The sequence below is a fragment of the Eleutherodactylus coqui genome, chromosome 3, assembly GCF_035609145.1.
Source record: "Eleutherodactylus coqui strain aEleCoq1 chromosome 3, aEleCoq1.hap1, whole genome shotgun sequence".
Lineage (NCBI taxonomy): Eukaryota > Metazoa > Chordata > Amphibia > Anura > Eleutherodactylidae > Eleutherodactylus > Eleutherodactylus coqui.
The window spans coordinates 185,812,464-185,827,962 of NC_089839.1; the positions used below are offsets into that span (position 1 = coordinate 185,812,464).

The 15,499-nt window shown below is 47.8% G+C and overlaps 1 protein-coding gene across 1 annotated transcript; it reads right to left on the reverse strand.

The window, feature by feature from the left end:
• Positions 1-1,487: 1,487 nt before the first annotated feature.
• On the reverse strand, positions 1,488-15,299 carry PSMD6 (proteasome 26S subunit, non-ATPase 6). Its single transcript, XM_066596640.1, has 8 exons — positions 15,095-15,299; positions 9,250-9,455; positions 7,739-7,884; positions 6,542-6,761; positions 4,710-4,818; positions 4,448-4,616; positions 2,607-2,684; positions 1,488-1,773 (listed from the first exon to the last, which is right to left on the reverse strand). The coding sequence occupies exons 1-8, from the start codon at positions 15,237-15,239 to the stop codon at positions 1,677-1,679; spliced, it is 1,170 nt and encodes a 389-aa protein (XP_066452737.1). The 5' UTR covers positions 15,240-15,299; the 3' UTR covers positions 1,488-1,676.
• Positions 15,300-15,499: the final 200 nt, after the last annotated feature.

A 15,499-nucleotide genomic window follows, 5' to 3' on the forward strand; every position in this document is an offset into this window, starting at 1 on the left:
CAATTACGACGATAGCAAATTATGATTTTTTTTTTTTTTTAGGCTTTCCCACTTCTGCACAATAAAACCCCTTTTGGAAATAATTTTTACATCGCTGCATTCAAAGTCCCATAACACTTATTTTTTCATAGATGGAGCTGTGTGAGAGGGCTTGCTTTTTGCATGACAAGCTGTCGTTTTCATTTGTACCAATTTGGGGTATATGCAGCTTTTTTTTTTTAAATCACGTATTGCGTTGCGAGGCAAAAACAAACAAAATAAGCATTTTGCTTCCTTTTTTTTTTTTTTACATTTTTTTGCTGTGCAGAAGTATGTTCAATGTATAGTAAAGGTCTGTACAAACACAATACTAAATGTGTGGATATATATTACATATACATACACAAAGAAGAATGAGCCAAAAAAATGGTTTATTTTTAACACCGTTTTTCATGTACACTATGTCCCTGAAGGGGACCTGATCCATTGCAGCTCATCGCTATAAGGCATTGCAGAACTTACGTACACAGGCAAAGGCAAGCCAGGATGCATGTAGCTGGCGTCCTGTTGCCATGGGAACCCATTGGCCCTCCACGATTACATCACAAGGGTCCAATGACGTCACAGATCACGTCTACATAGATAACGGCATGTAAGGTGTTAACAGCAAGGGTCACTGTCTTCATGCACCCCTGCTCTTGCAGTGGGAGGCCAGCTATCAGTAACAGCCAGCTCCTGCACCCGAACGACACGGGGGTCTCTTCTGATCTTGCGCTATCCACAGGGCGTAAGTGTACGTCCTGTTGCGTTAAGTACCCTGCAGCCAGGACGTACACTTAAGTCCTGTGGTGGTAAGGGTTAAAGTGACATATTTGGAGGCAGTCTTCATTCTTGTTCTAATGCCAAGACCCAAACTGATCAACGAATAATGGCATATCCTTAAAAGGGTTGTCTGAGTTAGGTTATGTTAAAAGCCAGTTCCCTATCCAGTAAGAACTAAAAATCCACATATATTCACCTCTCCCTGCTATGTCCTGTGCTCACGTTTGTTTACAGGTGGCAGTCTTGCTCGCGGGAAGCCACAGATTGCTACCACCAATTGATCACCAAGCAGTCATTGGCTACAGCAGCCGGTGATATCCCGTAAACAGGGTGCAGCAGCCTATAAGCATAACGTCAGAGGGAAGACAGCAGCAGCACGGCACACATCGGGGAGAGGCGCATATATGCCAGTTAGTTATGTTACTGCATTAGGAACTGGGTTTTAACATAACTGACAATTCCGTTCAACACTCTTGCAAAAACTATACTGTTCTGCCTAGTACAGGGCCAAAAGAAGCAGGACACCGAAGCAAAGGATTCTTGAGACAATAGTGATGTCACCCTCTGCCTCATCAAGCCCTGTACATAACTCAGTATACACGTTTGGCCCTCAGTGTCAGATGGATTGAATGAGTCAGTAACTTTGCTGTTCTTTAACGTGTTCAGAAATCAGACGACCAACAATGTTCTTCAGTTTTCCCTTTTTTTAATGTTTTTTCCTTTATAGGTAATGTATTTATTATTAACATAACGTAAAAGTGTAAAAACTCTAAGTATACATCAGTCACCTTCCAAAATACTAGCAAGCGAGATATTTATACAAGACAAAGGTCTTCAATACTTGATCCATTCACCTCAGTTAAAAGAGTGCGTCTTCACATGTTAATTACGCGGGAGAGCTTCTGGACTCTGTTCAATAACAAGTCTCCTTTCTTTATTGTTTCTTGGTACTGCCAGTTTTTGCTGTCCGGCCTGGAAGAAGGAACAGAATCTTACAAGCTGCAGGTAACTCAAAAGGTCTTATGTGAGCAGGAAGAAAAAAAAAATCCTATTGGGATGCAGGAAAAGCAAAACAGCTGCATACTCCCCTCACCCGCCCTTGTTCTGCCAGTGCCCAGACTGACAGCTATTCACTGCTGTCTGCAGCGAGCCAGTGATGTCATCAATGCCGTGGTCACGTGACTGTTACAGCCAATCACCAGCTCACTTTCTGCTGATTAGCTGCAGAGCTCACATCCTGTCGTTAAGCCATTATTACTACTACTGCAGCAGCAGCATGGGGGGTGGTTTAGAAAGGATTGCCATCGGCAGAATGTAAGCTGTATGGCTATTTGTTTTTCTTGTACTCTGAGCCGATTACATTTGTTTTTTTGCCCAGATAACCCATTTAAGTGAATTATATGAAAAGAAAGGTTTTCTTTCAGTTAAGCTTTTGTTATTGACCTCCACTAAAATGGCCTAATTAAGAAGGAGTAATGGGGGGAGTCCTATTCGAGACCCCTGTTTATGCTATAGAAGTCCCAGCTTGATTGCTTTATTTCAGAACTAGTAAGCAGCTGCTGACACCCCCCCCCCCCTTCCCCGCCCACACAGTCCATCAATCCTGCATTTTTCATACTTTTATATTTAATTCCGATTATTCATGACTAATCATTCCAAGAGCACAATATGTGGGCACTGTGCCGGGCCCATACTCCATTCACAACCCATCATTATCAATATGATGATGGGCGCAGAGGAGTCCAGTATTGAGTCCTGACACATTCATGATGTACGAGGTCTGTTCGATCCCCCTTACACATTACCTGTTTGTTTCAACAATTCCATTCACTTTGTCTATCTTGCAGTGTAATCTCCCAGCTGCAATGAACCTGGAAAGCTCCCTAAGGGGATAAACAAAAAGGGCGGTTAGCGATGTGCAGCGTATAGAATACACAACTCCCTCACTGTATACGGTTTGTGGACCATTTTTTTCATTAGAAAAGGGGATGAAGATTTTTTTTCCTTTTTTTAAAAAAATTCCGAACACTTGTGTCTGCAGTGAAACGCCGCACATGACTCCCACTAAAACGAACAGGGGTGTGACTGACACCCAAGTAAATCACATCACATTAAACTTTGGTGTATTCAGCTGTCAGTGGCACCAAGCTGCAGAACTGGTTACTAATGTTATGTGGCAAGACGTCTTCCATTTTTTTTTTTAAAGAAAATCTTCTAGCAGGAGGTCATTGAGACGCAGCAATAGATAACAGGACGCCTGTGGTGCTTGGCAATCCCATAGCGGAATTTAATTAAAAGAGTGTTCCTACCTTAGTATTTCATGGCCAAAAAAGGAAAACCCAGCCCTCCATTTTCAACCACCTGTCAGAAACTAATTATAGGGAGTCTGGTAGGTTTGTCAATGCAAAACTGCAGACAGCATTATGTAGGGGTGGGGGACGGGGGAGGAGAAGAACTTTGCTGCCGCACGTGTTCTGGAGACTTTCTGTGAAGTGTTCTCTCTGTCCACTGTGCTGCTCCACAGTTCCAACTGACAGCTTTACCGGCCTCCTGCTGGGACAGTATAGCAGTCAATCAGAGCTGCGGAGCAGTCTAGTGGACAAAGAAGAGCATTTCTCGCGGAAGGTCCACTCTACAGCGCTTGTTTCAAATGCACAAATTTTTTTTTAGGATTGCCAGGGACCCTAAAAGCATCGAAAAACAGATACTCCCATCTCTTGTTAACAGCAGCTTTGCATTGGCAAGTCTGCTCACTGCCTCCCTTTAAATGGCTTTTAGCAGAATTTTAAGTTATCCCCCATCTGCAAATAACAGAAACTGTAACTAATAAAATGTAACTTTCGCTATATAGATACATGTAACATCTAGTAGACCATGTAATGAAAAAATATAAAAGCAGAGTACCAAGCCACAGGAAGAAATATATGCAAAGCAAACAGCTCCAGGGAATTCTTACTTTTCACCATCACCTGCTTTTATTTGTTTTGCATGTATTACTGCTGTGACTTTGTGGTCTGCCCTTATGCTTAGGAGGGTGCGCTTATATTTTTTTGCATTATGCGGTCCATTAGATTTTACATGTACATTTATTAAAAGGGGTATTGCCATCTCAGAAATCCGATTTCAGCGTGTTTGAACTCACAAGACAATGCGCTCACCCACAAGAGGTTGGGCTGAACGATCGTGCGCATGCGCTCCTGGACACCAGATTTAGGTGAAAGTGCATAAGCGATGGCCTCCTCTGCTATTTCTTTCCATAGAAAAGGTGGTCTGTTTGACTAGCAATAAGCAGTAAACAACCAGAGGGCGAGGAATCAATATCTGCAGAACCGAGCATACTGGAAATAAACATCTTATGGAGGAGTGCATTGTTTTGTGATTTCAAAAAGACGTTGAAATAGGATTTTCGAGATCGGAATAACCCTTGAAAAGTTACGTTTTACTATTAGTGACATCACTTCCTCTCTGAGCAAGGATAAGAAATGGGTTGTAAACGGCTGCACAAGAGGACTTGTCTGTTCTGGAGAGCTCAGAACAGCTCTTCAACAATGCAGATGAGACAAGTATGAAATTACACGCACAATCCATGTATGCCCGCATGACCCCCTAATCACCCATATACTGGTAAAGAAGAGAAGATACACACTGGTCTATGAATTCTACTCCGACCCCAAAAGCTTCAGCCATGTAACCCAGAGTTAGTGAGCGGTAAGACTCCAGCAGTTGACTGTAGGCCTGGATCCTCATCTCACGGACATAGTATCTGTAATGAGGGGCGAAAAGCCAGTCCTTCTTCAGCTCCTGCTCAACAGCAGCTGCAACCAAGCATGGAAATACAAACCGTTAAAGGAACACTTGTACTGAAGATCAATTAATTTTAAATGTCCAGCAAATCTAGAGAATCTTACCCAGCGACTGGAAGAAAACAGCATAACGGCACTCGTACAGTGAGAAGAGATACTGGCGGACTGTGGGCAAACTGTGCAACACTTCTAGGATCTCTGCACCTTTGATGGCCTGTAATAAGTAAATCTGTGTTACAAGAAAATCTGCCAAAACCCAAGAACCACAGACAGGGGAAAAGTGGCTCCCTATACTGGAAGTCGTAAGCAGGCATGATGGTCATATGAACAAACCAATTCTAGCAGTCAGCGACACATTGAAGCAAAAATCATGGGATTTCATACACATGGATATGGTATCCCAACACAACATGCCTTAAAGGGGTTTGTGATCGGCATTGGGTCCGCCACTAAGAACCCCGGCCAATCAGCTGATTGCGCACCTGCTTTCAGCGCCACAATACACAGGGGTCCAAGTAGAAGTAGTTGGCTCTGTCCCCTGTGTAGTGGCCAACACTCGTAATTTCAGGTACAGCTCTGATTAAAGAGAATGAGAGCTGCGCTTGCAATTACAAGCGCATGCAACTACTCAAGGGTTGGAGCTTCTGCTTCCACTCTGACCCGTGTATTGCAGGACTAACAGCAGCGCCTGATCAGCCGGGGTCCTAGTGGTGGACCCCAGCTATCAACTATTGATGACCTATCCTCAGGATAGGTTATTAATAGTATTTGCGTGAAAAACCCTTTTAAATGTCAGATTGATAGGGGTCACACGTGTATCTCCAGCTTTAGGTTGAACAGACGTCCCCTCTTTCCTTTCAAGTCAATGAGAGTTACAGGAGGAGCCCAGAGTTTGGCCCTCACCCCTCAGGGATTTCTGACAAAGCTGCACGAAAGGTCTTTGATGGGAAACACTTAGAGTAACCCTCCGGTTTCTGGACACAATTGTGTCCCAGGCCCAGGGAGGGGAGTATATGTTCTTCTCCATTACACCACTGCTGGTTTTGGCTGTCCAGGATGGCTAATGTAATCTTCAGATTACTTTATACCTACAGTGCATGGTTAGTGATAAGACTACCAATCCACTACATCTGCTCCCCGATTAGCCAGAGTTGCTCATTTAATCAGCAGCTGCCAATCAGAGAGTGGTGCACAGTATGCATTACGTGGTTAGGAAATGGCTGGAGCCATCTTGGCCAGTCAAAAACAAAGCCTGGAACTGATGGATCAGAATATTGGTAGAGAAGATGGGCTGTGGGTAATATACCCCCTCCCTCTCCTGTCTTGGGACAAATTTTTGTCCCAAAAATGGAGTTGCCTTAACATTTGTTTTCAGTAGGTTATGCCAAAGTTCCTCTTACACTGGCAGATTATCTGCCAAAAATGCCCACCAACTGGCGTTTCGGCAAGTCAACCGCCATTCGTTTAGCTCCAATTACAAGGAGCAACCAGCATTAACAAAAGTGCACAAATGATTATTTAGGAGCATACAGTTCCTACCGCTGTCAGTAGCACATTCCCATTTGCAAGACAGGGAATGCGCTGCTGACAACAGATGATTTTTATTGCCGCATAGAAGAGGAGATCAAACAATACTAAGTATTGCATGTGTAGAAGGACCATTTACTGAATGGAGGCCGGGGCTACTAAAGTAAGTCACTACATTAGTAAGGGGGGCCCCATGTAGAGTTCATAAAGGAGGCCTACACAAAGGGGAAAAAAAGGCCCCGCCAGGTGAACCCATGAAGCCTGCTCATGTAATCCGCACCTGATGGCAACTTTATGCTGCTTAGAAGTAGCTTTGTAGAGTTCACAGGTGACTATCGGATAAACCTCCTACTTTACTGCAGAGTAGCACCTGCTTACTGTACCCTTGTGTGTGAGATAAGCGGCGTTACCTTCTCTCTTAGATCTGGCCGATCCAAGGCGATCATGCTGACATAGACTGTGTATGTTACGAAGGTCTTGTAATCCATCAGCTCATACGAGGTGAAAGTGGAAACCGTATCCAAGAAGAGTTCAGCTGCTTGCTTGAAGTCTCGAATGGCGACACAATAGAGTCCCTGGTACACTTTCAGACGATTCCTCCGATCCCAGTCACCGCCTTCCTCAATGAGGCTTTGAAGAAAAAATTAAGAGTATGTTCAGAAATGCTGTGGATTAGTGAAGTTAGCTGAAGATCCAAAGCATTTCACAGCACAGCCAAAATTAGCCGAAACTCAAGAACCACATGCAGAGGTACCGTGGGTCCCTGTTCTGGCCAAAATGGGAGCGATTGCCGTATGGACAACCCAGTCCCAGGTCTAGCAGTCAGCGACACCTTTAGGAGCAGCTCATCCACATGCTGGAGAAAACGTGCAGCATAAATTCATCTGCGGTGCGGATTTTAAATCACAGCGAGTCAATTTACGCTGTGGGAGGGTTTTCAGACCGGATTTCCCCTTTTCAAACGAGGCGCTGAAAACCGCATTAAACACACGCAGAGCGAGATGTGCACCACAATAGACAGCGGCTTTTCCACTGCTCAAATTCTGCTACATTTGAACATTCTTTTAAGCCAAGTATTGAATTGGTGGGGTAGGTGTGCTGGACCTCCACAGATCACAAACGGAGGTCCTCGTGTTCTCTGTATAACTAGAGCGGTGGTCGAGCATATACATTGCTGCTTCAGTCATCTATTCGGGACTGCAGGGTGCTGCACTTTGGCAGTTCCATAGACATCAATGGAGCAGCAGCAGACATGCTTGATGGCAACTCTAAACGGAGCTATGCAGGAACCCCGTTCTTGTGATCAGTTGGGATCCCAGTGAACAGAGCCCCACCAATTGGGTACTTATTCCCGATCATTGATGAGGAGCACTAAACGTTCAAAAATAGAACAGACTCCACTTCAAAAGTCATTAAACCAATCAAACAGATGAAAAGAAACACAAAAGTAAAAATAGTTATGATATTCAACAGTTGTAAAGATACAATTTATAGCGCATACCCGAACTGCAAAATGGGCCCCGGACACAGGAGCACCAGTGGGCCTTGGTCATGAAGAGGTTCACCCTCCGCTGTGCGAGAACATCTCATTACTGGCGGTCTCTTACCTTCTTGCCTTCTCTGTGTTCCTTGTAATCAGGTCATTATCCATATAAAACAAGCCAATCCTCAGGAGGTAAAAGACGATGTCCAGGCGATGTCCGAGCGCCACCGTTTTGTCATAAGTCTTCCGAAAAGCAGTCAGAGCCCCTTCCTGCAATACACATTAGTGGAAGATCAGAGCAAGCAGCAGCCAAAGAGAAAATACTTAAAACAGGACACTGAACCAACTCTACATCTGATGTGCAGTATAAAGGGGTATTCCAGGCATTTAACCCCCTTGCAGTGTTGATTACTTATCCTTAGGATGGGTCGTTAATAGTTGATTAGTGGGGTTCCACCACTCAGGACCACCAGCGATCAGCTGATCTCAGGCCTAACAACAGGAGGCTGGATGCCGATAGCTCCGTCCGCACTGATGTCAAAGCCAGAAGTGCAATAGAAGGTATAGTTCGCATGAGGGTAAATCCTTCTTGTATACTTCCAGCTTTGAGCCCAATGTGGACTGTCAACATCTGACCCACTGCAGTAAGTGCGTGGACCGAAATCAGCAGATCACCGGCAGTCCTAAAAAGCAGCCTCCCACTGACCAATGCTACAAGAGGTTAAATACTAGAGATGAGCGAGCGTACTCGGAAAAGCACTACTCGCTCGAGTAATTTGCTTTATCCGAGTATCGCTGTGCTCGTCCCTGAAGATTCGGGTGCCGCTGCGGCTGACAGGTGAGTCGCAGCGGGGAGCAGAGGAGAGCGGGCGGGAGAGAGGGAGAGAAAGATCTCCCCTCCGTTCCTCCCCGCTCCCCCCTGCAGCTCCCCGCTCCGTGCCGGCACCCGAATCTTCAGGGACGAGCACAGCGATACTCGGATAAAGCAAATGACTCGATCGAGTAGTGCTTTTCCGAGTACGCTCGCTCATCTCTATTAAATACCCTTTAATATAATCTATTGCTACCTGTTATCAGCCACTTCAGGCAGTGGAGAGACTGACTTCAATAGGAAGTTCAGAAAAAGAAAGAGGTGGGTGAACAAGGGCCCCGTCCCCATCGCTAAAAACCTGTATTTACCCAATGGGGGCAACTTGCTAAGTGGTTGTCCGGATCTAAAGAGCAGGAAAGTTGCTAACTATACTTACCTGTGCAAGCCCCCGCTGCTTGTCGTATGGGTCCTTCATCTATGTACCTGGACGGAGAGCTCTGAGAGCAGCTCCCGCTCTGGTGGGCCCAACACACCAATGCATTAAATGGGCAGCTATTCATCGGAATGGCTGCCATGACAGTTTAGGGCTACATGCTGACTTTTTCCACCCACAACCACAAATTGCAGTGTCCTCCTGCTTGCATCATATGTAATGTAAGTAAATGCGGTCGTGTTGAAACTTGCAGGTTCCTGTGAGGACGCTACACTGTCTGAAAGTGTGTTGTATCCAAACTTGTTCTGTAGCCGTAGGCCTAGGTTATATTTCCCCTGCAATATGTGGCTGACAGCGGCTGACAAGGGGTTGTGTCCTCATGAAGCCTTACCTTGTCACCGATCCTGCACAAATACTCTGCCCGGGCCATCATGGAGTCTCTGATCTCACTCTCGCCCAGGTTTTTGTCGGCGTCCTCCAGCTCGACATCCAGCCTCTTCAGCTCCTCCTCATTCGCCTTCTTCATCTTGTTTAATAGATCCGTATCAACCTGCCAATCCAGCTGCTTGCAGAGACCCTCGTAGTAGGGAGCCATGTCTGAAAATAGAGGACAGAAGAATCAGACGCTGACAGAATCTTATCTGTGGCCGTTAATAGAAATAATCCCAGCAGTGAAAACCAAGGCGGAAAACATCCCACAGGTCAAAACAATGTGTCAGGCGGGCGCAGCGCCTCCCTGCGACACTCAGCAATTTTTCTTTAACTAAAACCTAAATCTAATGTAATGAAATGTTTGGCAATTTTCAGATATACCTGGCTTGAATTGCTCATGATTAAGGCATCTGCTTGCTGTCAGTGACTAGTTACACTGGTCTACATTACAGAAATATAAACGTTTGAGTTTCCGTGTTTTTATTTTTTGCAATGGAAGAAATAGCGCTGCGAACCGCACTACTGCTTCCATTAAAAAAAAAAAGGAAACCTCGAGGAACGGAAGCAAGCAAACTGAAAGGTTTTCCATTTTTCTGAAAACCTATTGAAATCATTGGGTAAAAAATGAAAATGTTCACAACAGCGCTATGGGCTTCTGTTTGAGAAGCGGAAACCCGTAGCCCAACAGAACAGCGCTGAGCGGACCCCACTGACTAACAGGGTCCGCTCAGCTCCCGGCCCGCCGTCCAGCATTATGATGAGTTTGTCAGGATGACTTGGCGCCTCATGGAACATGTGAATCCTGCTCTTAAAGGGGTTCTGACATGAATAATGTTTTTATGCTTTAGCAGCCATTGTTCCCTGGTCTGCCTAATGGACACAGGGAACCCACGATCAATGGCTGCTAAAGCATAAAAAGATAATACTTACCTTGTCTTCTGTTGTTGTTGACATCGGGGGGTCATCTCCCGGCAGGCGCTGCTCCTCCTCTTCTGTCTGCACGAGCCGCGCCGCTCCGGGATCGCGCGCATGCGCAGTGGAGAGGTGCCCTCTGACAGGAGTCAGGACGGGCTGCGTCTCCACTGCGCATGCGCAGCACTCCGGAGTTCAGCCGGACGGACGGGCCGCCCACAGCAAGCACTGCTTGTGACGTGCTTGCTGTGGCGGTCCGTCCGTTGACCTCGGAAGTGCCTGACGGACGGACCAGAGCAGAAGCGGTCTTTTTGACCGCTCCTGCTCTGCTTTAAAGGCACAGAAGAAGATGCTGGCTGGAGGGGACATGCCTGGCGATCGGGCCAGGCCAGGCAAGGTGAGTACAATTTTTTTTTTTTGATGTCAGAACCCCTTTAAGGCTGGGTTCACACGGGGCGCAATGGCCACTGAATTTCCATGCAGACTTTCTGTACAGAAATTTCGCCTGCAACGTTTTATCTTGGGACTAGCCAGCAAAGTGGATGAGGTTTGCAAAAATCTCATCCACACTCTGTGGCCGAACTGTTGCAGCCATGCTGCGCTAAAATTGACATGCCGTGTGGAATTCAAAGACGTGATATGTCAATTCTTTTCCCGTTTCCACAGCGGCCTCTCTCCACTCTATGGGGAGAGATATCGACAGCGGAATGCAGGCGGCAAGGCCGCTCCAAGACCTGCGGCGAGAAGCTGTGGGTTTTGCAGCTGCATTTCTCCTGCGGAAATCTGGTGGCATTTCCGTAAGATTTCTGCGGGATTTCAGTCCGGTGTGAACCCAGCCATGGGACTACAGGTTTGTTACAATTGTATCCAATAATTAAACTGTTAGGCTCGGTTCGCACGGGACTGAATGACCACACGGAAATACCGCAAGAGAAATGCAGCTTCAAAACCCACAGCCTTTCGCCCGCAGGTTTTGGAGCTGCATTCCGCTGCGGCCATCTCTCCCCACAGAGAGAAGGGAAGCCGCTGTGGAAACAGGGAAAGAATTGACGTGCCACGTCTTTGAATTCCACGCGGGATTTATATTTTAAAAAAATTATTTATATATATAAAGATTAAAGTGGCAGGCGGAATTTCCATGCAGAAAGCCTGCACGAGAAGTTTGTGACAATTATGCCCCGTGGAAACCGAGCCAGAGATTAACCCTATTACCTGCACTGATACATTGTAGCAAACTATCAGAACAGGAGAGAACGTGTTAGGCCTCCTTCCCACGGACGGATTTCCACCGCGTTGCCCGCAGCTATTAGGTTCTATTGAACCTAATAGCTCGATGCTCACGGTGCGGAATTCCATCGCGGAATTCCGCACCATGAATCTCCCGTCCTCACCCGCGGCATGCTACGCGCGGACGGCTTCCATTGCAGTCAATGGAAGCCCGTCTGTCACGCTATCTTCTGCTGTAGCACAGCGGAAGTTAGCGTGAAACCGCTTCCCCGCCCACCGCATCCTATGACGCGGCCGCCGCGTCATGTGACGCTGTGGGCGTTTCATATGACGCGGCCAGTGCGTCGCATGCGCGCCGAAGCATCATGCGGGACGGAAGACGCCGGATCCGCAGGTAAGTAGGGGGTCTCTGGGGGGGGCGCCGTGACGGGCTCCGCTGCGGAATTCCGCAGCGGAGCCCGTCACGGCCGTGTGCAGCCGGCCTTAGACTGATGATTTAAAGGCTACATTTTAAAGACAGGTGCAAATGTCTGCCCGAGTACTGGGTGTAGAGAGGGGTTTAGTCCACAGACAAGCAGCAGCTTCCCAGGTGGAGAGTGGGGGAACGGGGAAGGCAGGCGGGTAAAACACTTCCCAGGCCCCTGCGGACATCATCCTATAAGCCTGCTATAGTGCTCGTACAACCTGATAAGCTCCTCCAAGTCAAAAATTATTTCTTAGACCTAGTAAGAATGGCAGCGGTCTGTGGTCATCAGGTCTGTGCAGGTTCCAGCAAACAGATGAGAATAAGGCGCTTCAACATTCATGGACAGCAAGCAACGGTTTCATTGCCTGCCATCCAGAGACGGGTGGCACCATCATTACACCCCGTGTGTCTGCTGCAACCATTTCCAGGCACTTGGCTGAAAGACATTGAGTTGCACAGTGCCCATTACCTGTTCTGCCTTTGACATCAACCGGCACCTCCGTTTGCAGTGGTGTCATACCCGCCCATATCACATCTTGTATACAAGCTAAAGCGGGACAGCAGGGTACTAGATCCTCCACGCTCTTTATTTGGGTGGCTGACTTTTCAATATCCACGTAGGCCTAGGTGGCCAACCTCCAAAAGCCTATGCTTTAGTGTAGATGCAGTTCCACACACACTACTAGCCAGTGACTGCTGCTCACATTACACCACCACCATTTGCGCATCTTAATTAGATGTGGTCTTTGTCTCGTTTAGATGATATTTATGGGGATATTACCAATATGGGTATTTTTTGCCTTTGGCAATTGGAATGGTCTTTATTCGATCCCGACAACTCGGGGAGGGGGATGGGTTTTGACAATGTGTCTTTCTACAGTATAGGTCATGTATAAAAGGACATCTTGGAGGGTTTGTTCTGTGCAGCGGTGACATGACACTACAGGACGCGTGTCGGTGGGAGCTGTTGTAGACTTGGCATCCTGTAGTGGGAGGCTGCTGCAGCTATTGGACGACACCACCGCCCTCGTTACCACTACACCGGCATGAGACCGATGACAAGGCACAACAGGGGATCCTTTAAAAGGGGTTAAAAAGAAACATTTCCAAGGCTTAAAATTTGTATAAAATAAAGTAGAAAAAAAAAAGGATACTCCCCTAATTCAGAGGCTCCCGGGCCAGGACCACTGCATGAAACCAAGAAGGCGGCGGTGGGTGGTAATGTGCTGCCACCTCTGAGCCAATCACAGGCTTCAGCGGACATGGAAGATTCCCTGTTGCGACTGGTCATGTACACGATGAACGGCATATGGCCGCCCTCCGGCTTCAGGTTGGCTTCTAAGCCGGGTGTCCAGCACTGAAAGGGAGACCCCTTCAAAGGAGTTACCACAAAACTAAAGTTATTCCCTGTCCACAGAATAGGGGGGGGCTCACTGCAGAGCTGATCCCGGGACCTCTGTGCCCCCCTCATCACTGCAGGGTCCCATCTCCCACCACAGTGAGCACATCTACAGCTCCATTCAGTACAATGGGGCGTACAGCACTGCTTGAGCACTTGTACTCTGCGGTCTGCAGCGGTCACATTAAGGCTGGAATTCCACCAGTGTGATTTAATAGCGAACGGAGTCCGCGAAAATGAACCGATCTTATTGTTCCACTCACTTGTGTATAGATGTGCAGAAGGAAGGACGCCGCATGTTCTACTCTACGAGGGACGGCGCCCATTGCTCCCTATGGGTGCGTAATAAACGCTGGACGTACCAATTACATTATGTACGGGCGGCATATACATACTAAGTGACAGAGCAGGAAATTTAAAAAATGGCAGACTGCGCATAATGGTGCGCGTCCGCTCCCATAACGGCGGGCGCGTCCGCTCCCATAACGGCGGGCGCGTCCGCTCCCATAACGGCGGGCGCGTCAGATATCGCTGCCATACACCGCAGTAAAACGTGACATTATACACGCAGTGTTTACTGCCCGCTCTTCTGTGTGCCCGGCCTAAAAGTGAACAGAGTGGCACCGGACAACCAGCACCAGTCACCTCGCAGGAAGGGGGCCCTGGACCCCTGTTCTCGGCGGTAGGACCCCCACTGATGAGGTTATTAGCCCGCCTACAAATAGGAGAAGACTTTGGTTTTTAGGACAACCCAGTCCGTCAGTATTTACATAAACGAGTGCGACATCCAAGAAGTATCACACTCGTAAACCAGTGATTTATTTCTGTGATTGCAATGCATACAAGAAAAAACACACAAATATTACATACATGAAATAATCACGTGCCAATACCTATTATACAACATGGCGCTGGCATGAAACGCCATATGAGCGCCATGTGATTATTGTCACGCACCCGTAGGAAACAGGCAACTATTGAAGCAAAAATCACCCAAAACTAAACCCTCTGGAACCTTCCACCAATACTGAGAGCAGAGAGTTCCTCGGACGCGTTAACCCATTACAGCCAGCTGGATATTCCTCCGTGCGGGCTGCGTCAGCATGGCAATCGGATCAAACATGCGCAGGGGAACCGTTGCGGTAAACGTACTCGCAGGTCGCTGCGCCCAGCGCTGTCGGGGATCCACAGCAGGGAACTGAACTAATCCTCGGATTTCTGCGGCAAATCAGCGGCTGCTGTATTTCCATTCAATGGCGCTAATCAGAGTGCAGAAAATGTCACACGGAATCTCCGTCCGGTCTATGACAGCGCGCTATTTACACGGTGATACGAATTTCAAAATCGGTGCCGACACAAACCACTATAATTTCCACCTTATGAACAGGGTTTTAGGACGGGCATAAAGGGACGCGGAAGCGTTTCCCAGCCTCCATTACTCATCAGCGCGCTAGTGAAACCACGCAATAGAGGAGCGCTGACGGACTATCAGGCAAACTGCTAATCCAGCAGCGCCCCCGATGGCCGAGTACAGGACTGACGCACCTTCCTGCGCTCAAGCCTCGGACTGCGCCGTGAGCGTCACAGCGCCAGCTGACCGCGGGGGCAGAAGCATCATTATGGGCGTCACAGGATCGGGCGTCACATGACCCTTGATAGCCACGGCGATTGGTACGTATATTGTAACATTATTTTTCCAGGCGTGGAAGGGGTTAATGCCAGGAAATCAGGCACCATGTACTACCTCATTACATATAGAGACTACAGCCGGCATGCTGGGACCAGTAGTCCTACACTCACTGTTGTCGGTAATGGCCTCCATGAGCTCAGCTCGCAGCCGCACATCTCCGCGGGTCTCGGGGAGGCTGAGGAGGAACTTAAGCTGTGCTATTCGAAGGTCCGGGTTCTTGGGCAGCCCCTCTTCTTCTAGGTTCTCCAGCGGCATCTCCGTCTGCTGCGGCACCGGGAACTGCTCAGTCACTATTTCCGCCGGAAGCTGCCACTTACAATGAGGCTCGACTGAGGAGCACAGCGGCCTCTAGCGCTAGCGGCCCGAAAGCGCGTCGCGTCAACGTCACAGCGCCACCTACTGGAGGAGGACTGACAACTCGCAGATTACGGAAAGCCTGGCTGATGAAGCAGTGACACCTGCTGGCTGCGGCGAGTATAGTGATAGGTAATGAGAAACGGAGGTAGCTCATAGCG